General features: G+C 32.3%; 3 protein-coding genes across 3 annotated transcripts in view; all 3 read left to right on the forward strand.

Annotated features, from left to right (window-relative positions):
• The window catches only part of LOC145326100 (uncharacterized), a gene marked incomplete in the record, with an annotated part of 253,565 nt that overhangs the window by 216,272 nt on the left and 13,314 nt on the right, over window positions 1-23,979 (forward strand).
• On the forward strand, window positions 2,181-3,724 carry LOC145326104 (uncharacterized). The gene is made up of 4 exons (XM_080169213.1): window positions 2,181-2,291; window positions 2,517-2,648; window positions 3,153-3,263; window positions 3,459-3,724. The coding sequence occupies exons 1-4, from the start codon at window positions 2,209-2,211 to the stop codon at window positions 3,541-3,543; spliced, it is 411 nt and encodes a 136-aa protein (XP_080025339.1). The 5' UTR covers window positions 2,181-2,208; the 3' UTR covers window positions 3,544-3,724.
• LOC145326103 (uncharacterized) lies at window positions 4,017-7,365 on the forward strand. Its single transcript, XM_080169212.1, has 4 exons — window positions 4,017-5,667; window positions 5,888-5,971; window positions 6,205-6,272; window positions 6,583-7,365. The coding sequence occupies exons 1-4, from the start codon at window positions 5,651-5,653 to the stop codon at window positions 6,828-6,830; spliced, it is 417 nt and encodes a 138-aa protein (XP_080025338.1). The 5' UTR covers window positions 4,017-5,650; the 3' UTR covers window positions 6,831-7,365.

The raw sequence follows: 23,979 nt of genomic DNA on the forward strand, positions 1-23,979 counted from the left end.
TATGAGGTTGTTGCAGTAGGCTCAAATGTTTCTATATACAACCAAATGGAAATTTTAGAACTCATCAACATTGACGGTAAGTTACAGGTCTTAATGTAATAAATGGGGGGGGGGGGGGTGGGCGAAAGTGACATTTTTTTGGGGCTTTTATTGGCGGTCCTCGGCGGTGGCGACGCCGTTTCTTCACAGTTCCATATTGTACCCCTATAAAGCAATTGCCAATGCAAAATTCCCCCTTTTATCTTTGATTGGCATATTAATATAGGGTAAAAAATATTGCTTGTTTTCATTTGAATCTGATTAATAGTAACTAATGTTCATATAGGTATGGAAATAATATTGAAGCTACAATTATGTACATTTGCTTTAACATTTTTTATTTCTTTGTAGGAGAAAAAGCAAAGTGGAAAAAAGATGGAGAAGAAGGTGAATTACTTTCTGACATCAAAGAAGAAGCACCAGAGAGTGATGAGACAGATGAAGGTCATCAATCAGACCCAGACACTGGAACTGGCAGTAGTAGTAGTAGTGAAGAAGAAGAAGAACAACGCAAGCCAAAAGCAAAAGTGGCCCAAAAGCCAAAGCCTACCAAAGAAGTTCCTAAACGTCCCAGAAAACAAACAACATTTCCATCAACGAATCAAATTAATGCGGTGTTGTACAGAAACCAGAGCAGAGCAAGCACGAGCACAGCACAAATTAATTCAAGCCGGGAATATGCTGAAAGCGCAGGCACATCAAATCCTGATGAAGACGTAAACACAGAACCAGGTTGTAGTTATAGTCCAGAGCCAGGTTGTAGTAATAGTCAACTCAGTGAGCAACCTAACCAAATTAAGCTGCAGCAAATGTTGAACAGAACAAATACACATTTGCCCGATTTCGGCCAGCGTGGTGAGGCTCGGACAAGAAGAGATGCCAACAAACGAGTAAAGGACAACATGAAGAAGCAAAGATTGTGGGAACAGGGACACAGGCCTGAAGATGATGAGTTAGAGAAGAAGAAAAGATCAACCTCCAGACCACCACAGAGAGCAAGTTCTCAACAATGTTCTCAAAACATAAACAATTACGGTATCTTTGGCAGCTACATTACAGCTGATTCGGGAAAGGGGTGTATATTCTGCACAAGAAATATTGTTTGTCCACGGCTAAAAATTTTTAAAATTTACAAATGTTTTCAGTTTTCTTAATTATTACCTTTTTTTCTTACCTCCATCTATTTATATTTAATGAAATCTAATATACATCCCTGAGCATTCTTGGAAAAAATATTACACATCCGAACCATGTAGAATATACATCCCTGGCAGAATGGAGACAAGTATTATCCGTCGGAACCTTCGTCTGAAAACGAAGAACAAGACGAAGAACAAGACGAAGAACAAGACGAAGAACAAGACGAAGACCTGATTATAGGTCGCAGTCAATCCCAATAATTCCAGGACTTTACGTATATATATATTTATATGTAATTTTTTTTGATGTCATAAGTTTCATCTTCAATTTTTTTTTATAATATCTAGAAAGGAGTCTTTTCCCAAAATGCATTTGAAGTTAATTTAGTGAACCGTATATTTGAACCTGTTTAAATGTGTTTAAACTCTATTTATATGGCATAAATTTGAAGAAAGTTAAATTTTCTACCACGTACTTTTACCATCTTAACAAAGAAAAATATGCAATTCACAAAATTAAGTTCAAATGCATTTTGTGAAACTACCCCTTTCCACCAATTAAGTTTAATGAGCTTAAAGTTAAGAGCTTAAACTGAAAATTTTTTGTTGTATAATCTGTCGCATTTTTTGTAATTCAGTATATAGCAGTTGTAGTTTACCCCCTAAACTAAGGAAAAAAGTATTCAGAACTAGCTTTTGTTAATTTTATATATTTGTTTAATTTTGTATAAAAATATTATATATATGACAGTTATCGTAGGGAATGTTTTAATTAATACGGTGGTAGATTTCCATGGTAAAATGCGTAATGTTTATGTGCTGTATTAAAAAAGAGAACGTTTCAAATTTGTATAAACTTTTTGTAAATGTTAAATTTGTCTATATACTTGTTTACAATATAAGATATACCAATATGTGATCTTGCTGGCCACCCTATTATATTAAAATTCCCTACGTCAGTTTTTTGGACATTTATTAATGAAAATTTAATTACCAGTGATAATTTGTTTCTTTTCAAATTTAATATAGAATGTCCGACATGACAGCCACAGCAGCAGCCGACTTAGAGAGAGACGAACAGCACGAAGAACAGAAGCCGGAAACCACAAGTGGGTGAGTAATATTTTAATATGTATAAAACGAAGTAGAATGATGTCTGTCTGTCTGTCTGTCCGTCCGTCCGTCCCTAGCTATATTTTGGTAACCATTCATCGAATCAGATTCGACAATCCATCACAACATAATTACATAAATACATATTACATATTTTTTGGTAATTACTTCTTTGGGCAAAGGTCCGATTACCTGGGATATATAATATATATTTATATATTTCAGTGATAGCGAAAAACAGAAGAACGAAATGAGTGTGTCTGAGCCTGAGCTGCCTGCTAAGCTGGATGACCTGACTGATACCCCTCCTAAATCGTCTGATACAGAAGATTTGAACCTAACTTTGGATTGCACTACGTAAGTTTATTTATTTTTGTTACCATTCTATTTCTGTTCGGAAGGTGGTAGTAGCCGGATTGAAAAGAGTAGGATAAACATTATTGTTATGGCGAATAATTATAGTTTCATTCAGGGGTGTACATTACGCACAAGATTTATTTTGTTCCCGTGGTACAAAATTTTGTATTTTTTTCCCACCTATTTTTATCTCACCAAGTAGGGACGGAAATGGAGAAATATTGAAAGAACTAAAATTTTTGGTCCTACCACACATATTTTAGTTATTTTCCCCCCACCACCTGAACAGGGGATCCCATATAGGATATACACCCCTGATATTTCAAATTAGCAGCTACGCTAAACCCTCTAATATGAAGTATATCTCTTAAAGTTTCTTTTGCCACTCCCTTCCCTTGCCGGTACCTATGAGAAGAACCCGATCTGTTCAGTGGTTATCGAGATCCTTCGGTACATAAACACGGACATCCTGTTACTTTAGTATTATTTTTTTTTATTTTTCAGGGACGACGATGGATGGGAGACAATGCAGAAAATAAAACAAGACCTTAGGGCAGCAAAGCAAAAAATTGCTTCTTTGGAAGAGGAGATCGCTTGTTTGGAAACACAAACAAAGTAAGAAATTTTTTTCACTTCTTTTTTTGGTATTTAATCCGGGCGACTGTGTTGTAAATGATTTTTCGGTACAGACAAATTCACCTTTATATATTACAAAACTAGCAAGTATGCCTCTAGGGGTAAGGTGGGAGGGGTAAATGTGGACCAAAAAAAAAGTTTACTATTTAATTATAATATGATTGCTTAATTCAGGGAGCAATCCAAGAGATGTCCGGCGGCACAAAAGGATGACCAGAAGGTCGGACAAGCCTCTGTTATGGAAGGAGAAGCAAAGTAAGATATCCTATTATATAAAGTAGTAAGCGTTTTTTGTTTGTCCCGAAGGATAACCGCTAAACCGATATTGTTCTCCTTTAAAGTGAAGCTTCTTATAGGTCCTGGAAAGGTTTTAAACTATTTTTGTGCAGGGTGTCTTCACCCCCTTCCCCAAAAAATATTTTTACTCTTCTGAAACTGAAATTGAAAATGGGAAGATGTTGATTTTTCCCCTTCCAACCTTAAGTGCCCCTAGAGGTTTCTAGGGGCGTAGCCACTAGTTTCTTTTAATAATCTTTTTTCATACTTTATCCGGGCGACTGTGTTGTAAATGATTTTTCGGTACAGACAAATTCACCTTTATATATTACAAAACTATAGCAAGTATGCCTCTAGGGGTAAGGTGGGAGTGGTAAATGTGGACCATAAAAAGTTTACTATTTAATAATAATATGATTGCTTAATTCAGGGAGCAATCCGAGAAATGTCCGGCGGCACAAAATGATGATCAGAAGGTCGGACAAGCCTCTGTTATGGAAGGAGAAGCAAAGTAAGATATCCTGTTATATAAAGTAGTAAGCGTTTTTTGTCTGTCCCGAAGGGTAACCGCTAAACCGATATTGTTCTCCTTTAAAGTGAAGCTTCTTATAGGTCCTGGAAAGGTTTTAAACTATTTTTGTGCAGGGTGTCTTCACCCCCTTCCCCAAAAAATATTTTTACTCTTCTGAAACTGAAATTGAAAATGGGAAGATGTTGATTTTTCCCCTTCCAACCTTAAGTGCCCCTAGAGGTTTCTAGGGGCGTAGCCACTAGTTTCTTTTAATAATATTTTTTCATACTTTATCCGGGCGACTGTGTTGTAAATGATTTTTCGGTACAGACAAATTCACCTTTATATATTACAAAACTATAGCAAGTATGCCTCTAGGGGTAAGGTGGGAGTGGTAAATGTGGACCATAAAAAGTTTACTATTTAATAATAATATAATTGCTTAATTCAGGGAGCAATCCGAGAAATGTCCGGCGGCACAAAATGATGATCAGAAGGTCGGACAAGCCTCTGTTATGGAAGGAGAAGCAAAGTAAGATATCCTATTATATAAAGTAGTAAGCGTTTTTTGTCTGTCCCGAAGGATAACCGCTAAACCGATATTGTTCTCCTTTAAAGTGAAGCTTCTTATAGGTCCTGGAAAGGTTTTAAACTATTTTTGTGCAGGGTGTCTTCACCCCCTCCCCCAAAAAATATTTTTACTCTTCTGAAACTGAAATTGAAAATGGGAAGATGTTGATTTTTCCCCTTCCAACCTTAAGTGCCCCTAGAGGTTTCTAGGGGCGTAGCCACTAGTTTCTTTTAATAATCTTTTTTCATACTTTATCCGGGCGACTGTGTTGTAAATGATTTTTCGGTACAGACAAATTCACCTTTATATATTACAAAACTATAGCAAGTATGCCTCTAGGGGTAAGGTGGGAGTGGTAAATGTGGACCATAAAAAGTTTACTATTTAATAATAATATAATTGCTTAATTCAGGGAGCAATCCGAGAAATGTCCGGCGGCACAAAATGATGATCAGAAGGTCGGACAAGCCTCTGTTATGGAAGGAGAAGCAAAGTAAGATATCCTATTATATAAAGTAGTAAGCGTTTTTTGTCTGTCCCGAAGGATAACCGCTAAACCGATATTGTTCTCCTTTAAAGTGAAGCTTCTTATAGGTCCTGGAAAGGTTTTAAACTATTTTTGTGCAGGGTGTCTTCACCCCCTCCCCCAAAAAATATTTTTACTCTTCTGAAACTGAAATTGAAAATGGGAAGATGTTGATTTTTCCCCTTCCAACCTTAAGTGCCCCTAGAGGTTTCTAGGGGCGTAGCCACTAGTTTCTTTTAATAATCTTTTTTCATACTTTATCCGGGCGACTGTGTTGTAAATGATTTTTCGGTACAGACAAATTCACCTTTATATATTACAAAACTATAGCAAGTATGCCTCTAGGGGTAAGGTGGGAGTGGTAAATGTGGACCATAAAAAGTTTACTATTTAATAATAATATGATTGCTTAATTCAGGGAGCAATCCGAGAAATGTCCGGCGGCACAAAAGGATGACCAGAAGGTCGGACAAGCCTCTGTTATGGAAGGAGAAGCAAAGTAAGATATTTCTTTTAATATTATTTTTTCATACTTTATCCGGGCGACAGTGTTGTAAATGATTTTTCTGTAAAGACAAATTCAACGTGTTCCTTTATTTATTAAAAGCGAGTACTAGCAAGTACGCCTCTAGCTGAGTAAGGTGGAAGGGGTAAATGTGGAACCAAAAAGTTTACTACTTAATTTAAATAGATTATTATATATATATTGTTTAATTCAGGAACAAAACAGCTGCAGCTGGCTCTCCAGAAAATTCGGATGAGAACGAGGTTAAGGAAGTCACTGTTATGGAAACACCAGCAAAGTAAGATTTTTAAAAAAATTTTTTTACTACTTTATCCTGACGACTGTGTTGTAAATGATTTTTCTGTACGCTAAACCCTCTAATATGAAGTATATCCTTAAAGTTTCTTTTGCCACTCCCTTCCCTTGCCGGTACCTATGAGAAGAACCCGATCGGTTCAGCGGTTAACAAGATCCTTCGCTACATACAAACAAAAATCGTTTTACTTTGTAGTATAGATTGTTTAATTTCAGGATGAAAGACCAACCGGATTTTGATATAATTTATGAGAACATAAAGAATCCAGGACCAAAAAGCCCAGGTATAGTACAATATTTATACTAGCGACTGTGCCCAAAGCATATAGTGAAACATTTCTGTACTACATTGTATTATTACACTAGGTTAGGTTAGGTTAGGTTAGGTTAGGTTAGGTTAGGTTAGGTTAGGTTAGGTTAGGTTAGAATAGGCTAGGCTAGGCTAGGCTAGGCTAGGCTAGGCTAGGTTAAAACTAGAAATATTACTCTTTCTATTAATACACTAGGTTAGGTTAGGCTAGAAAAAAAAACTATTGTAAAATTGAAGTATTTTTTTGTAAAAAAAAGTAATTTTAAAAAATATTTTAATTTCAGTGTATGGGGTGTCAGATGATGAGCAGGAGATGTTTGAACCACCCCCTCCTACAATCACGCCAGCATCAAAACTGAGTAGGCGCAAAAGAAGTGCAACACCGGGGAAAATCAAGACATGCGCCCATGGACGCAGTCCCCGAAGCGAGCTGCCATTGAACACGAGACTCATCGAATGCACCTATATGTGCCCAGACTGCCGCGTCTTCTTTCACAAGAGGCAAAAACAAAGAAAAGAAGGACAAAAGTAAGCTGATGTATAATAGTCCTTCCAGTCAGATCATATATAAACTATTTGTGATAAAAAAGTGATATATATCAAGATATCTTGAGTCAAAAATATGTTTAACCACCTTTAATTTGTACGTACATTAATCTATATGACAGTTTGACAGTTTTGTTCTGACGATGAAAATATTCATATAATATTATATTTGAAACCGCTATTCCTATATAGCAAAATTTTTGAAAATTTAATAATGGAAAGTAACTTCGTGATATATTTTTCTTGTATAAAAATGTTCTAGTATAAAGTACAATTAGAATCCAGATCTCAGCAATTAAAACCTATGTATATTTGTGTTAATTTCTCAGCTTAAACCGATTAAACATGCAGTTATATTATCTGTAAAACTATGTAATATTTGGTCATTTAAACCACGTCTAGAATTATAGACTAATTAAGAAAATTTCTGTGAATATATACCTATATAGTATCGCGCTATCGTACCTATGTAAATCATTATGTAAAAAAAGTGTTTCAATCAATAAAGTTAATAATGAAAACAATTTTTTTTTTATTTTTGCGTTTTGTGTACAAGCGAGGTTTTTCTATAATTAAGGTCGTTTTTTACCACTTTCTCGTGATTTTTACCACCCGTTTTTACCACAATTATTGGTAAATTTTTACCATATTTACCCTATTTCTGGTAAAATTTTACCAGTTTAGGGCAAAAATATTACCAGGTGTTGAACAGTTTTACCACTTTTTCGGTAAAATCTACCAGAAATTTGCGGTAAATTTTACCAAAAAAGTGGTAAAAATTGGTCAAAATCTGGTATAAATTTGCGTCCTAAAATGGTAATATTTTACCGGAAATCTGGTAAAATTTTACCGATAATTGTGGTAAAAATCGCTGGTAAAAAGCGTCACAGAGTACCACCAAAAGTGTTTTTACCACGATTACGGTAAAATTTTACCACCTTTTAAATCGTATAGGCTGGTAAAATTTTACCATAAAAGTGGTAAAAACTAGGTTTTTTTATGGTATTAATTCCGTCCTGGGATAATAGAACTAGAAAATATAAGGACAAGTGTTCTGAAACATAGAATAGAATAAATTAGACAAGTGTTACAAAATCAGCCATTTAACCCACAATCACTAGCAGCTGGGTCCCTTAGATAGGGGTATTGTATGCGAATTAGGAGGAATTGGAGAGAAAGCAGCTAAAAACAATATAATTTTCAAAATAATTTGCCCAAAACTAACTTGGGAGTGGGACCCAAGTAAAGCTTCCCAAAAATAGTTAATTTAATCGGTTCAGTGGTTAGTGTTTTCAAAAATTATTGTCACATTGCGTATAATTCCTCATATTTCCTGGGAGGGAGGCAGGATCGTTCTCTAACCATATCCTACCTTGTAAGACAAATGTAAAGCTACCCTATACATTACAAGCTACTTTGCTGTCTTTTATTGCATTGTACGAAAGTAAGCAAAATTATTTTCAAAATAATAAAGAAGATTTCAAAATAGCTAGGATTTAATATTTGGTTGTCCTTAATATCTAAAACATCTTTCTCATTCTGAGGAATAAGGGAAAGGAAGGGAAAGTTGATAAAATGATGGAGAAAAGAGAGAGAGAGAGAGAGAGAGAGAGAGGGAGAAACATATAAAGAAGAGAGAATGATAGCAAAAAAAGTCCGCGGTTATAAAAGAACTGTTTTTATGCATATTTTCCACCAATTGAGATAAGAATTGCGGGTCGGGGAGACAGAGTAGTTTAGAACAGAGTTGACACAGTTTGATTTAAAATGGATTTATTACTTGGATCTTACACCAGATTATCATGTACTCTAAATGATTTTCCTAGCTGGCTTAAAAAACGTTACCCCCCATTTATCCCCGTTTACCATATCCCCTCCCCTCTTACTGGATGACCGAACTGAACAGTAAATGGGGGGCTGATTCCTTGAGGGTCTCAAAAAAGGGTAATACATGCCTCCCCAATTTCAACATTGAGGGGGGTGTTGAGTATTGACATCACTCTCAAGGCCCCTAACACATGCGTTTGAAAAACATACAATTTTTAAAGAAGGCGTCTTAACTGTTTTGCTTTTTATTTAAGATAGCTAGCCGGTTCTTTTAGTAAGTAATAGATGTAAAATAGTCCATAGAATTCAAATATGCACTTGGTTTTTTTTGTAGACCTCTTATTTTTGAAGTAATTTAAGTTTTTAAAAAAAATAATTAAGTCTGTTTTAAGGTACTAAAACGCAACAAAATAAAAGAAGAAAATTGCCAGTATGTACAAAAATAGTAAGATCTTTAATTTGACACCTTACTTTTAAAATTCTGTTAAGTAATTATTGAAAAAATCTATTTTTTTATCTTCGGTTTAATACAAAATTTTAAACCTAAATATTTTCTCAAACAGACATAAAAAATATGGGTTCATATATACCTTTAGAATCAGAAAAATATTACAAATCCATTCTAAGCAAAATTGAAAAAGTTTTATAAAACTATAAAAAAATATAAGTTTATTTTAAGAATCATAATTTTTGGCTTTAAAGGGTTAACTTGAACAAAACACAGATATTTTTTAAACACAAGAAACAATAATGCATTTTTAACTGCATTGTTTTGAAGTTTATAAACAGACGGAAGCATATTTGTTCATACTTTTTCATTCTTTACATGTTATGTAAGTATCACTATTTTTATTGTAGTATCTATTGTATATATTGTATGAACATTATCCTTTTTTGTCAAGTTTTGAGGTAAAGCTACCTGATTCGTCAATTTTTGAGATTTTTGATTGGCTAGTTTAATAGTTAAAATTAAGTGTTGCCTGTAAAAATATAATATTTTAGGCCATTTTTATTTTTTTAAGTTTTTACTTTTTTTCAATTTTGCTTAGAATGGATTCGTAATATTTTTCTGATTCTAAAGGTATATTTGAACCCATATTGTTTTTGTCTGTTTGAGAAAATATTTAGGTTTAAAGTTTTTATTAAACCAAGGTTAAAAAAATAGATTTTTTCAATAACTACTCAACAGAATTTTAAAAGTAAGATGTCAAATTAAAGATCTTACTATTTTTGTTCATACTGGCAATTTTCTTCTTTTATTTTGTTGCGTTTTAGTACCTTAAAACCAACTTAATTTTTTTTTTTAATCTTAAATTACTTCAAAAATAAGAGGTCTACATAAAAATCGATTGCATATCTAAATTCTATGGACAATTTTACATCTACTACTTACTAAAAGAACCGGCTAGCTATCTTAAATAAAAAGCAAAAAAGTTAAGACCCCTTCTTTATAAACATTTATAAAACATAATTTTAAGCCCTACTTCACTATTATACTAGCCTGTGTTAATGCTATTCAATACTTGGTTGAAATATGCTATCTATAACAAACTTTTAAGTATTTGAAGAAAATAACAGGGATAATCAAGCGATCAAAATTTAGCGGTGAATTTAAGTATTTTAATTGCTTGGTAATCATAGTTTATTAATTTCTTCAAGTGCTTAAAAGTTTCAGTTTGTTCATTATTATATTGGGATATGATTTACTTATTTGTATAAAAAAATGCTGCTCTATAAAAAATTACTCCTATATTGTGAACAATAACATACCCAAAAAGTAATAGAAGCAAAAAATACCGAAGGGATGGTAGGTTATTCTCAAATAATCTAAACATCCGAAAAATCTCATTTATTGCATGTGGTTATTTTAGGTCATTCTTGACACATTACAAACTTTCCCGATTTTGTATTACTTTTGAGGAACATGATTCCAGTTACGTCATATTTTTCTTTCCCGAAAAAGGAAAGGGGGAAAGAAAAAAAAGGGAAGGGGCGAAGAAAAAAGATATGGGAGAAAAGGGGATTTTCCCCATCTCTTTTGAAGAGATTTTCTTCCCCCCTTCCCTTTTTCGGGAAAGAAAAATATGACGTAACTGGAATCGTGTTCCTCAAAAGTAATACAAAATTGGGAAAGTTTGTAATGTGTCGTCATTCTTGATTATTGTAGGATATCTATAAAGTATTGGTAATAAAATTTTCTGGGGATCGGTTTTTTTCCAGGGTCGATTTCTCTTGGGAGGGTGGAGTTACCTTTACTTAAAATAGACCTTTCCTGGACCTAAAATTAGCTTCACTATAAAGGAGAACCCTATAAATCCTGCGAGAAACAAGACACACAGACAAACATTATGTTACTTGTATTTATAGAATAATAATTTAGAATACCCCTCCATGGGGTAGATTATGGTCAAACCATCTATTTTCTCCACCCTTTTAAATATGTAATGTATGTATTTTTTTCCAGAATTGAGGGGATAAGTAATTCTCATCAAAGTTTTACACCATCTAAAAATAATCTAATTGTTTTGTAAAAATCTTTTGTTATTAGTATAATTTTGAAGATTGCAAAAGCATGAAACTTTAACTTAAGGATAAATACGAATAAAGTACTTGAACATTGTTTTACTATAAAATAAGCTTACAATATTTTAACACTAGCGACTACGCCCCTAGAATCCTCTAGGGGCACTGGTAGGAGGGGTGAAAAATCGACCTCATCACATTTTAAATTTGAGTTTCAAAAGAGTTCTAAAAATATTTTTTTGGGGGGGAGGATGGTGAAGACGCCCGCTCCAAAAATAGTTTAAAACCTCCCCAGGACCTATAAGAAGCTTCACTGTAAAGGAGAACTATATCGGTTCAGCGGTTAGCGAGATCCTTCGGGACAGACTAAAAACGCTTACTACTTTATATAGTAGGATTTTCCCCCTCCCTGAGTTTCATTTATGTTTTTATGCAGTCTTGTTAGGACATGACTTGTAAAAATCCACCATTTATTTCATGTTTTTATTTGTCAGGCCAGTTTTTTACCATCACTTCATAAACAATTCAAGATAAATGATTAGGAAGCTAATTTGGTACTGGCTATCCTGAACAAAAAAAAATCAATATCAAATGATATAATATTATAAAAAACAATATAAAAATTAAATATATAACAAAAAGACTAAAAAGCCTTTTTCGGCGAACTAAATGGATAAGTTCAATAAGCTTTACGCCAACGAATGGAGAATGAGTTTTTTTTTTATAACATTTGGGTAGTATTAAATTTACAATCAACCCCCCTGTTTTACTTTACTGGTGGATAAAGTTGGAGGCACTGTGTTTTTTTTATTCAGATACCCTACCCCTGTATGGGTACAACAATAATAATTTGTAAATTTGATTACCTAACTTTTCAATTTGTTCATTTTTGCACATTTACAAATATATTTGCCAAAAATTTACATGCTGTGTGTTTATCAAATTTAGCAAAATGTGGGAGAAAAAACATTGATTTAATTGTGATAGAATCGTTCTATCGATATAAAAGAAAAATATTTTTAGCAACTAGGCTACTCCATAATAGTAAGTATCCTTAATTCTGTCTAAATTCACTTGCTTTATTTTCTCCCCCATTACTTTCCCAAATTTCCCTTTCGTCCTTATTTTTATTTTTAAGATGTCAAATACATAAAATTTGGCGGGATTGTGAAAACAGCAAATTTGCATCTTTGCGAAGTTTTGTCAAAAAAGTGTTTAGCAACAAAAACTTTACAAAAGCTTTTTGTCAAAAATAATGATTAAAATTTGTTTTGCCAGCACAAGTTATAATGTGCTTTTAACGGTTTACATTAGTCAGGGCGGAAGGGGATATTGGACTGTAAAGTATATATTGCTCTTTTTCAGTTACTCAGCTTTTTGTTAACTTGATATGTTGCTGCTGTAGTAAGGGACACGATTGTTATTGGTTAAAACAAACAAGCATGTCATCTTTCTGAAATCTTAAGGGATAAGACGAATTACCAATGATATAAAAATGACCCATTAAACTTACTTGTTAGGACCTAACATTTTAAAATTCAGTAAAATACCCAAAATATCCATGAGCAAGATAAAATGTTTATGAAATTTTGGGTACCACTGCAATTTACAGTCCAATATTCCCTCCCTCCCTTATACAAGAGAAAATAAAATAAAATTTAACAAATATAGATTTAATTATGAAAAATATCTCAAATACTAATCACTATAACAGTTGAATGTGGGTTTATGTGAGTCCAATACGATCCCTCAAACAGATGGGTCAATTAAAAAAGAATATTTTTATATTCATGTCTTTAACAAGCCCTTCCATAAGAATTTTTTTTTAAATGTTCAAAATTAAACAAATCAACTAAATGATAAGGGTGAATCCCATTAATGTTTTAAATAACAAATAGCTCATATGATAATAAATATGACAAACTTTCCTTTTTTGTGAATATGAATATTTATCAGATATAATTTACTAGATGATCTAACGAAAATTATAAAATATAAAAACATCCATGTAAAATTTATGACCCCAGAGATATATAAGTATTTTAAATTAAAACTAGAAAGATGTTCATCTCTTATGTCAGTCTGTCTGTCTGTTCAGATGAACCTATTTATCGATTTCGCTATGCTCTTAGAGAGTATATGTATTTCCAGAAAATACCATGTTTTTTAGGCTATTTTCTAGGGGCGAAGGGGATAGAACAGTCCCACTCCCCATGACCGATTGGCTCCCATCCCTAAAGAAGTTATTGTAATAGTTCATAAAAGTAAGTTTTTATTTCTTAATATTTCTTTTAAAATTAGGATATTTTTTAGTAATTATAGGAGTTTTCGACTGTCTACATGAAACTCTATTATTCCACAATTGCAAATTTACATGACCACAACCAATGGTCGATTTTGTGGCGGCTTAGGGCTCAAATCATTAAAGGTTTTCCTCTAACGATGAATTAGAATAAGCCACCCCACCCCCCTCTCTCTCTCCTTATTATAAAAATTTTATAAGGAATATATTTTTTTTACTTTAAATTAATTTTTTTGTGAAGCATAATATTTATAAAACTATTAAAATTAATAATTTCTTTTCGCAAAAGTGGTTCTAAAATTGGAATTAAACCCATGCTGAAAAATAATGGGGAACATAATTTATTATAAAATTTAAGGAGGGGTGGGGGGTTGACTATAAGTTTCTTCTGAGAAGAAAATACCAATGATAGAAAGAACCACAAATACATGAAAACCACCCTTAAAAACATCTTACGGTATGGGGTGCTTTATGAATATCCCACATTATAGAAAAATACCCTTTATATAGATGAAAATTATTTGTGTATATGATTTAAAACAACCAATTAAGATTTGATAAAGTACTCCCAAAGCCAATAAATGGGAGAATGCGTATGTATAAATTTTATGACTAGTATAATATGCAGTCCCATATCCCCTACTTTTACTTTTTGATCACAAACCAAAAGTTTTAAAATATTCATTATTGAAATCAAATGACTTAGAGATACAGCATCTTTTTTTGTACATAAATTAGGTTAACAAGGGTGTTTCTAAGGTTCAGTAACATTGACAAGCTATATTACAGAGTAGACAAATAATCCTTATACTAAAGTAACAGGATGTCTGTGTTTTTTGTGTGTTTGTCTGTGTGTTTGTACCGAAGGATCTCGCTTACCGCTGAACCGATCGGGTTCTCCTTAACAGGGTAGCTTCTCATAAGTCCCGGGAAGGGGAGGGTACCATCACCCTCTCAGGAGAAATCGCACCTAGAAAATAATCACCCCTCCCGAAAAAGAGACTTCAACGAAACATAAACCAATTATTTCTGTAATTTAATATTTAAAAAAAAAAAACATTCAAAGTGCCACTAGAGGCCTCTAGGGGCGTAGCCGCTAGTAATTAGATATAGTTATGGTGTTTTACTCTTTATTTACTTAATCTTTGACTTATTAAATTCTATGAAAATATTCTTTATCTAATTCATCTAGGGCTTGTGACTTGTAAACTCAAAAAATCAATTATCATATATTTTCTATACTTATATGAGCCTGAAATACTTATCCAAAACATGTTTACTCTATATGATATTAATCTATGACTATCAAGTATCTTTAATGCCAATAATAATCAATTAAAAGCCAAGAGAACTAATTATCTAAATTAGATATCATCAATTGTGTGTACTGTTTTAATAAACAAAAAAAGGCTTTAATCCTAATATTAAGGATGACAAAATCCATTAGTAGAGAAGCTCATTAAACTGCTCAAGCAAATGGGTGCATAGATTTAAAGGGATAAGACGATGGCCGATAAATTGATATACATCCTCAACGATGTTACACAAAATTACCCCTTTACTAAATTACAATTATGGTTGAAACTTTTGGATACTCAACTTAATGACCCAACCAATCAAAATTTAATTAAAAGTTCCCAAAGTTGTTGAGCCAACGAATAAAAATCCTATTTTGCAGTATAATTTACAAGATATACAGTGTATGTATGTCTGTACAATTACCCTCCTATAAAAATTCTCTAGCAAAAGCTTGGGACATAGTTGATATCTACAGTATAAAGTAGTCAGGATTTTTTTTGTCTGACCGTTAAGATCTCGTAAACCCCTAAATTATAGAGTTCATTATTTCAAAGAAGCTTAGAGGGATTGTTTTATGCTATTTTATTCTTAAAATTTTGATTGTTTTTACTATCATCTGCCCCCCCCCCCTCACTTCTCTACTAAATGCTTTGGACGTAGTCGCTTTTAATATATATTGTATCTAAATAATTAAAGCTATGATGGTATCATTTAATTACTTTGGCTGAAGCCACATGTCCTATTTGTGTTTATATGCATTTAACAGCAGTTGGGCCACTCTATGATCTACTTTCTTAATACAAAAGTAACAGGATGCGTGTATGTTTTATGTAGTGTATAATCTCGCTAACTCCCTAAATCTCCCTTTAACTGTTTTGGGAGGACGTCATGAGAGGTAAACACATAGGAACCCCCTTAATTTTGCCCTACAACTACACTCTCCTTCTGCACGCTTCTCGTTAGAAATATTGTAAAACAGCGTAATATATAAATAATATTTGCGATTACTTTTATTTAATGAAATCTTCCAATTTTTAACATGTACAAAACGGCCTGCTTAATTGCTTCAAGATCCATGTCAGATCTATATAGGAAATAAATGTCTATAAACGAGCTCAAGTTTTCCAAGGAATATATGATTAAAACTCATAGTGCTCCAATAATCCATAATAAACTCTCATTGCCCAGAACGATAAGACCCATTATTTTACTTTATTAAAAATAAATTCATTTTTTTCATTTCATGTTGCTATTTACCTTATATTGATGTATTTAATTTCTAATCATAAAAAAGAAAATTTAAATTTATAATATGATAAATTTAAGAAAACTATGTTTTAAAAGAATTTGATTGTGGCGACATTTTGTGTGTTCAAATATTAAACTAAAATTGTAATCATCATCATTAACCCTTTGGTGATGGTAATGTAAAGAAAAAAATATAATTTTAAAAAATCTTTTAAAAATCATTTAAATTATTAAATATTTACTTTCTTTTAGATAGTAATGCCGGGTGAGGAAAATAGATTTATTGAGAAATAGATATGCATATAGAAAACTAGCCAATAGGGAGATAATTATATCGAGCCAACTCTAGTATATAAATATCAAGCAAATATCTTCATACTAGAGTTGGCTCGATATAATTATCTCCCTATTGGCTAGTTTTCTATATGCATATCTATTTCTCAATAAATCTATTTTCCTCACCCGGCATTACTATCTAAAAGAAAGTAAATATTTAATAATTTAAATGATTTTTAAAAGATTTTTTTGAATTATATTTTTTTCTTTACATTACCATCACCAAAGGGTTAATGATGATGATTACAATTTTAGTTTAATATTTGAACACACAAAATGTCGCCACAATCGAATTCTTTTAAAACATAGTTTTCTTAAATTTATCATATTATAAATTTAAATTTTCTTTTTTATGATTAGAAATTAAATACATCAATATAAGGTAAATAGCAACACGAAATGAAAAAAATGAATTTATTTTAATAAAATAAAATAATGGGTCTTATCGTTCTGGGCAATGAGAGTTTATTATGGATTATTGGAGCACTATGAGTTTTAATCATATATTCCTTGGAAAACTTGAGCTCGTTTATAGACATTTATTTCCTATATAGATCTGACATGGATCTTGAAGCAATTAAGCAGGCCGTTTTGTACATGTTAAAAATTGGAAGATTTCATTAAATAAAAGTAATCGCAAATATACTTAGTAAATGACTGGTCCTAATATGTTAGTTGACCCAATCAGTAAAGCTTTCTTTTGGTTTTAGCTTTTCATCGTTCACAAAGATCTTTGGCAAAGGTAAAGGAAAGAAAAATTATTTGGTAAAGTTATGAAGCCGGAACCGATCTAATCCCTAGGACCGAATATTACTGACTAAAAACTTTGGGTACTTTTATTGAATTCTTATTGGCTGGTTCCAAACTATAGAAACTACAATTTCAATCTACAAAAGATGTATTTTTCTTTATTATCAAGATAGACTTTCTTAATTTATCGTTCATTGTCTAAATTGAGTTTTAAAATTGTTGTGCTATTTATGTAAATGTATGTCCTTGTGCTACTTAAATACTGGTAATTAAATGACATGTACTCATATGTAAACCTAAATTAATTTAATAGGCAGAGGACAATTTTTCTAGAAAACAATTAGCAAAACAAATAATCAGGATGTCTATCTGTCAGTAGCAAAGGGTATCGCTAACAGCTCTTTTATATTGAAACTTCTAGAAGGTTTGGCAGTAGACATCTCGAAAAGAAATTACTCCCAGCAAAGAAGATCCCCAGTTTTTTAGTACTTTTCTTTAAAAACTAAAATTGAAATTGGAAAGTCAACTTCTTCCTCCCCCTTTCTTCAAATGTCCCTATCTGCTAGTTAAACGTAAAACACGTAATCTTAAATATTGTTCTTACTACCTTTCATAATACTTTTTCAATGCCTAGGGGATAATTAAGGGTATTAAAAGCTGTTTACAGAGTGCTTGTTGTCTGCTTATTAATGTTTTGGTTACTAGCTTATTTACAGTTAACTAGCTGCTTCGCCCATGGCTTTATGGGAAAAATAGAAGTCACAAATAAATTCAAGCAAAAATTCAAGGGCAGTGGAAATAGGAAGTTCTGTTAAAAAGGAGAGATGGAAAGCTTTATAGATTTTTTCTCGTATTCATTCGAATCCGGTGGATAGGAACCGGTTCTCATCCATACGAAAAAACTATGTCTAGCATCGTATTATATCCAGCTTTCTACGAATATAGAAATGTACAATTATGAGATTAAAACCAGTTTTTTTAGCCCCGAGGTGCCAAAGGCATTGTACATTCTATATCCGCGAAAAGCCGTTTATAATACGATGCGAGAAATAACTATTCTACAACTCAAGTGTATATACATACAATTTACGTTGAGGCAGCATAAAGAAACCTATGTAATTAATTATTATTTTTAATTGTAATAGAAAAAGGATTTGAATAATAATCTAATACAGATTTAAGATTCTTGATTGTTGAATTTTTAAAATTATCATAATATCATAAACAGTTTTAATTTAAATCAACTGTATCAAATTGAATTATTTAATAACATTTTCCATTAAAAAGCTCTCAGTTTTCACTTTAACCTTACAGGGTAATACTTTAATACTAAAAATTTCTTTTTATTACTGCTGCGCAACTTTCGGACCTAATACTTTTTGTTGAAAGCAATGCTTCTTCTGATCTAGATCTTTAAATCATTTTAGTGGTAAGCCAGATCGGGGTGAGCCAACTTTCCACCAATGAGAGCAGAGCATTTTATGAAATGCCACGCTGTGATTGGCTGAAACTCGGCTCACCCCGATCTGGCTCACCACTAAAATGATTTAAAGATCCAGCTCTGAATAATGGTAAATATTAAAATGTCTTGTATTCTACATTAGGTAAAATTCGTAAATTTTCGTGCTACGCTTTCATGGATGTTGTTATTCTTGTTAGATTGAGTTGGCACCCATTATCATAAAGTTTGTGCCCATTCATTTTCTCATTTACAATATAGCCCTGACAATTTAGTGCCCAATGAGGATGTTGATTAAAGTCCCTCCACTGATTATGACGTCATACGATACAAGAGCCAATGAGAGGCTAGCATACACTGTAATTGAACAATGGTAAAATTTATGCTGGCCTCTCATTGATTATATTATCGTATGACGTCATAAACTGTGGAGGGACTTTAATCATCTTCCCAATGAGGAAATAATTTACAATATTTTGTTTTCTGTATTAATTTCTTGTGGTTTCAATCCGGCTTGGGATAAAGAAATTTGTGTATTGGTGGTTTTTATAATCATGCATCTCGACAGAAAACATATTTTTATAGACTTTTAAACAATAATCTAGTTTTAAAAAATGTTTTTTAGATAAATTATCTTTAAAATGGACATATTTTTTCTATTCATATCCTCTCCAATTGTATAAAGCAGTAAGCTTTTATTGTCTGTAGTGAAGGATCTCGCTAACAGATGAACCGATACGGCTCTCTTTTCTATGTAGCTTCTAATAGGTTCTGTGAAGGTTTATAACTATTTTCGGGGAGGGAACTACCATCCTCCCGAGAGATGCCCCCCACCCCATAAAAGAAAATTCGTTGTAAAACTAAAATAAAAAATAGGTGCCCCTAGATGCCTATTGGGGCTTGGCTGCTAGTTTTAATTAACATTACATAACTGGAAAGCTAGCATGTAAAATAAAGAAAAATCCTTTTTTTATTTATTCAACCATCTCTATATCCGTGGTTAGTGCTTTGGTTTTAATGCCAAAATAATCAGATCTCTCGCGATAAATTTGACATATCAACGAAGGTGTTCTTTCAATTCAGCAAATGTATATTGTGTTAAATGTAGAAAAAAATTGCAGAATGGGTTAGCAATAAAAATATAGAAGTAGTTATTATTAAATCTAATCTTTTAAGCAAAAAAAGGATTTAAATACAATCCTTTCTTACCAAATTACGTTAACAAAATTCCAGTATTTTAACATCCCCTAGAAATAATGTGTTTTCATAGAGTCCCTCAAAAAGTCCAAACTCACATTTGAAAGAATTAGGAATGAATAAACTTAACAAAAAAATCTAAATAAAATAGTAAGATTTATAAAACTATATCTTACAAATGTAAAAAATTGTCTTTTTGCAATTTTCATATACATTAAATTAGAGTAAGAAAAAATGAGAAAATTGCTGTAGAATTATTTTTGGGTAGACATGATAATTTTTAAAGAGTGATTGCTAAAAAGAATTACTTCCTAGAATATTATAGAGTTTAAGAAATAAGTAAACTAGTTATAAATACATAAAGAATATTTAAAAATCATCAATTGAATATTTAAAATTTATAAACAAATTAAACTTGTAGACCCATAAGCCATATATTTTAAAACATGCCTTAAAGTGATACTAAACTACTTTAAGTATAACAATAGAGGAGGAATGGGTTAAACAACAGTATGTTCCACCCTGTGGACCCTGCGCCGACTTTCAATTGGGTCTTTGGGTCAGCCAACAGCATCGTAAATATTAACACAGCCAAGTCGCTACAAAAGAGCAGAAAGTAATTTGCTAGCAGACGAAAAAGGTCCCAAAGACAGGGGCCAGATAGTTGTCTGGGTTATATATCTATACTTATTACATTTATGAGTCACCCTAAAGAGTTTTTTTTAACTGATCCATAACCCCTGGTATGTGTCTAATTTGCAAGGCCTAACTAGATAACTTTGGCATTCACAAAAACAAATCCTCAAACATTCATAAACAATATTATCTTGGAAAAGTATTGCAGATTAAGTAAGAAGGTTGACGTCCTTAAAAATTCCTATTCTATAAGTAACTCTCTGTCTGTAACTAAGGATCTCGCTTACCACTGAACCGATATGGTTATCATTTCCAGTGTAGCTTCTCATGGGTTCTGGGAAGGAGATATCGCCAAAATACAAAAAAAATATTTTTTTAGAGTCCCTCTATACGGCGCCACTGTATGACTTACTGGTTTTCCCTTCCTACAAGGGTTGTGAGTCTTTTTAAAACTTGAAATCGAAAGTGGGAGGTGTTGCCTCCCCCCCCCCCACACACACACCTCAAGTAGCCGCTAGTTTAATTAATTGTAATAACCAGAGATGGAGGGGACATTAGACTTTATTAATTGTAATGGTAACTAAAGTTCAAAAGAGCCATTCTGTTATTGAATCTTGATTGGTTGGTTCAAACTATCAGAGTCTAAACTTTTCAATTAACAAATTTAATTTACAGAAGGGGTAATTTTGTTAATTCATCATTAGTACATGTACATCAACATATGGTCCATGGCCTTATCTCTATCAAAAAAAACTTGACTTGTTATTAAGACTTTTATAAACATACTTTGAATATTTGGCCATGCAAAAGTAAAAAGTCAAATTACAAATGAAATTGATGCTTGTGAGTTAAATCTGCCAATTCTCAAATGAGTTTTGGATTCATTTTTACCACACAAAGCTTGTTCTATGAAGCTTGAGATCCCTTACAATGTCTGTATGTCGCTCTAAAGTGCATTGAATTTAATGTCTTCATTGTTTATGGACGTAATATTTGGATTTTTATATGTTATATGTTGAAATCAGGGAAAATATAAAATAACACCTATTTGAGGTAATTTTTAAAAATATCTTGATAATGTCTTTATGAAACTTTGTTCATAATGCGACAACAATTAAATTGTTCAGTGAAGTTATTTCATATTAATAATCAGATACTATTTATTTCAGTCTTTGCGTGTTATGGCCGTCTTCGGTCTTGTTTTTTCTTCTTTGTGTTTGTTGGTCAAGTGACAAACTTGTAAATTTGACATCTCGCGAGATTAATCAAGTCCAGTTTAGTAGCGCAACAATAAAAAAATATTAATAGAAAAAAATCAGACACCTACTAGCGGCTACACTCCTAGATTATAGGGGCAGAAAAATAGCCATAACCATACCAAGTTTTGAATTTAGAAATAAAATAACTCGGAGTCTAACCTAAAAAAGGTTTCTCAATCGGTTCAGTGGTTAGAGATCTTAACAGCAGACAATGAAACTCCCTATTATAATAAGTCCCTATTAAAATTTAGGTTTGAATGGTTTAATGAAGTAATCACAGAATTACTATTCTTTTATTAGACTGGCTATTTAACCTTTTCACATTAGAGCTAGTGTCGACTACCCCTCAAATTTTTGCACACCATAGATTTCAAAGATTCTTAAGAAAGATTATAAAAATATTTTCTTTAAGACTTATATATCCTATTATATAAAGTTGTAAACTTTTTTGTATGTAGCAAAGCATCTCATTAGTCTAACTGCTGAACCGATATGGTTCTCCTATGCAGTAAACCCTCTTATAGGTTCAGAGAAGTTTTTTAATTATTTTGGGGGATGGTATCTCAACCCTTCCCTAAAATGCCTCCATCCTAAAATTTTTAATTAAAAAACTTAATTTGTAAATGGGGGTGTAAACAACCCCCCCCCCCCCAAACCTTAAAGGTCCTAAGAGGCTTTTAAGGGCGTAGCCGGTAGTATTATACAAGACAATCTATGAATAATACTTCTAATATTTGCCATGGCTTTAACTGGTAATTATCTATATGAAACATCTTATTTTTATGGCCACTTATCCTTTAAACCATTCAACATGGTTTAATATTAAGGGACTGAGGGACAATATTCGATATAGCTTGATTTGTAGTATAACTTTATGGGAATCATCACAAGGAATATTTCAATTATTACATGTATGCAGGGATCTTTAGAGATAAGACAATGGACAATAATTTGTTGTTTCACATCCACTAAATTCCAACTATTCAAGATTAAATGTAAGTTACCAAAGTTTTAGGTCAACTAATGATATTGAGTGCTTATAAAACTTTGGGTACTAGTATAATTTACAATCCATTTTCCCTCCCTCCCTGAAGAGTAGAATGTTGTTAAGGAGCGAAAACGTTTTAGGCTCAGTCAAATATATAAATAGAAGTTTGCAAAATTATGAATTATCGACATAGCATCCTAATTGTAGAGTAGCTGCACTATTTCATTTTTTTAAAATTTCGCCTGTTTTGCAGAAACCCCAGACTAGGAAATGTCAGGGATGTAAAGGGATAGGCCAATGGCCAATAAATTAAAATAAATTTAAAAACAATCTACAACAGCCTTGCTAGCCCCACACAGAGTATGGCTTAATAGTTTGGGGTGCAGCAAAGGATGAGCATATCACAAAAATTCATAACCTACAGAAGAAAGCTGTAAGAAATGTTTTAAATGCTAAGTACAATGTGCATGCCGAGCCCCTGATGGGAAAACTAGATATTCTTAACACTTTTGACCTAAGGGATGCAATGGTAGTTGAATTTGTCTCTAAATATTTAGAAAACAAACTTCCCAAATGTATGCTTAATTTTCTAACACCATTGCAAAATACTAGATCAAAATGTCTTAGAGTAGAGATTCGAGAAGCCAAATTATAAAATTTATGAAACTTTCCCTTCAGCAAAAATCCCGAAAATTTGGAATAGTTGGGCAGGTGAGCTGAGATCATTAAATTCACCCAAAGCTGTTAAAAAATTTGTAAAAAATAAGTGTATATCAAAGTACAAAACATTTCAATGCAGGGAGAGAAAGTGTTATCCCTGTGGAAAAATAATTTAATTAAATATAATTTAAATATCGCAACCAGTTAGCTAGTTTAATGCCATACCCTGTAAATAGCTAGTATTATTTTATATCATTTGTGAAACTTGTAACTATATAAAAAAAAATTAAATAAAAATTGGGCCGAAGGACAGTCAAGATTGACTTTAAAGGCCCTGTAGTACAGTTACCCTAATTATGTCAATGTAAATAAATATATCTATAAAAATTGATGTAATTTAAAATGTATTAAATTATTTGTAAAATTAATCTGTAATTTACTGCTAATAAATCATATCATATCATATCAAATTTAAGTACATCTCCAATAATGATACACAAAATTACACCTTCTGTAGAACACTCAACTTGATGAACTAACCAATCAAATTAAATGAAAGTCCCCAAAGTTGTAGAACCAACAAATATGAAAACGTTGTTATAAAACTTTGGGGACTAGTGTAAAAAACAGCCCGTTTTCCCTCCCTCCCTG

This window comes from Acartia tonsa, chromosome 8 (genome assembly GCF_053477335.1).
Source record: "Acartia tonsa isolate MP-2025a chromosome 8, ASM5347733v1, whole genome shotgun sequence".
NCBI classification, from domain to species: domain Eukaryota; kingdom Metazoa; phylum Arthropoda; class Copepoda; order Calanoida; family Acartiidae; genus Acartia; species Acartia tonsa.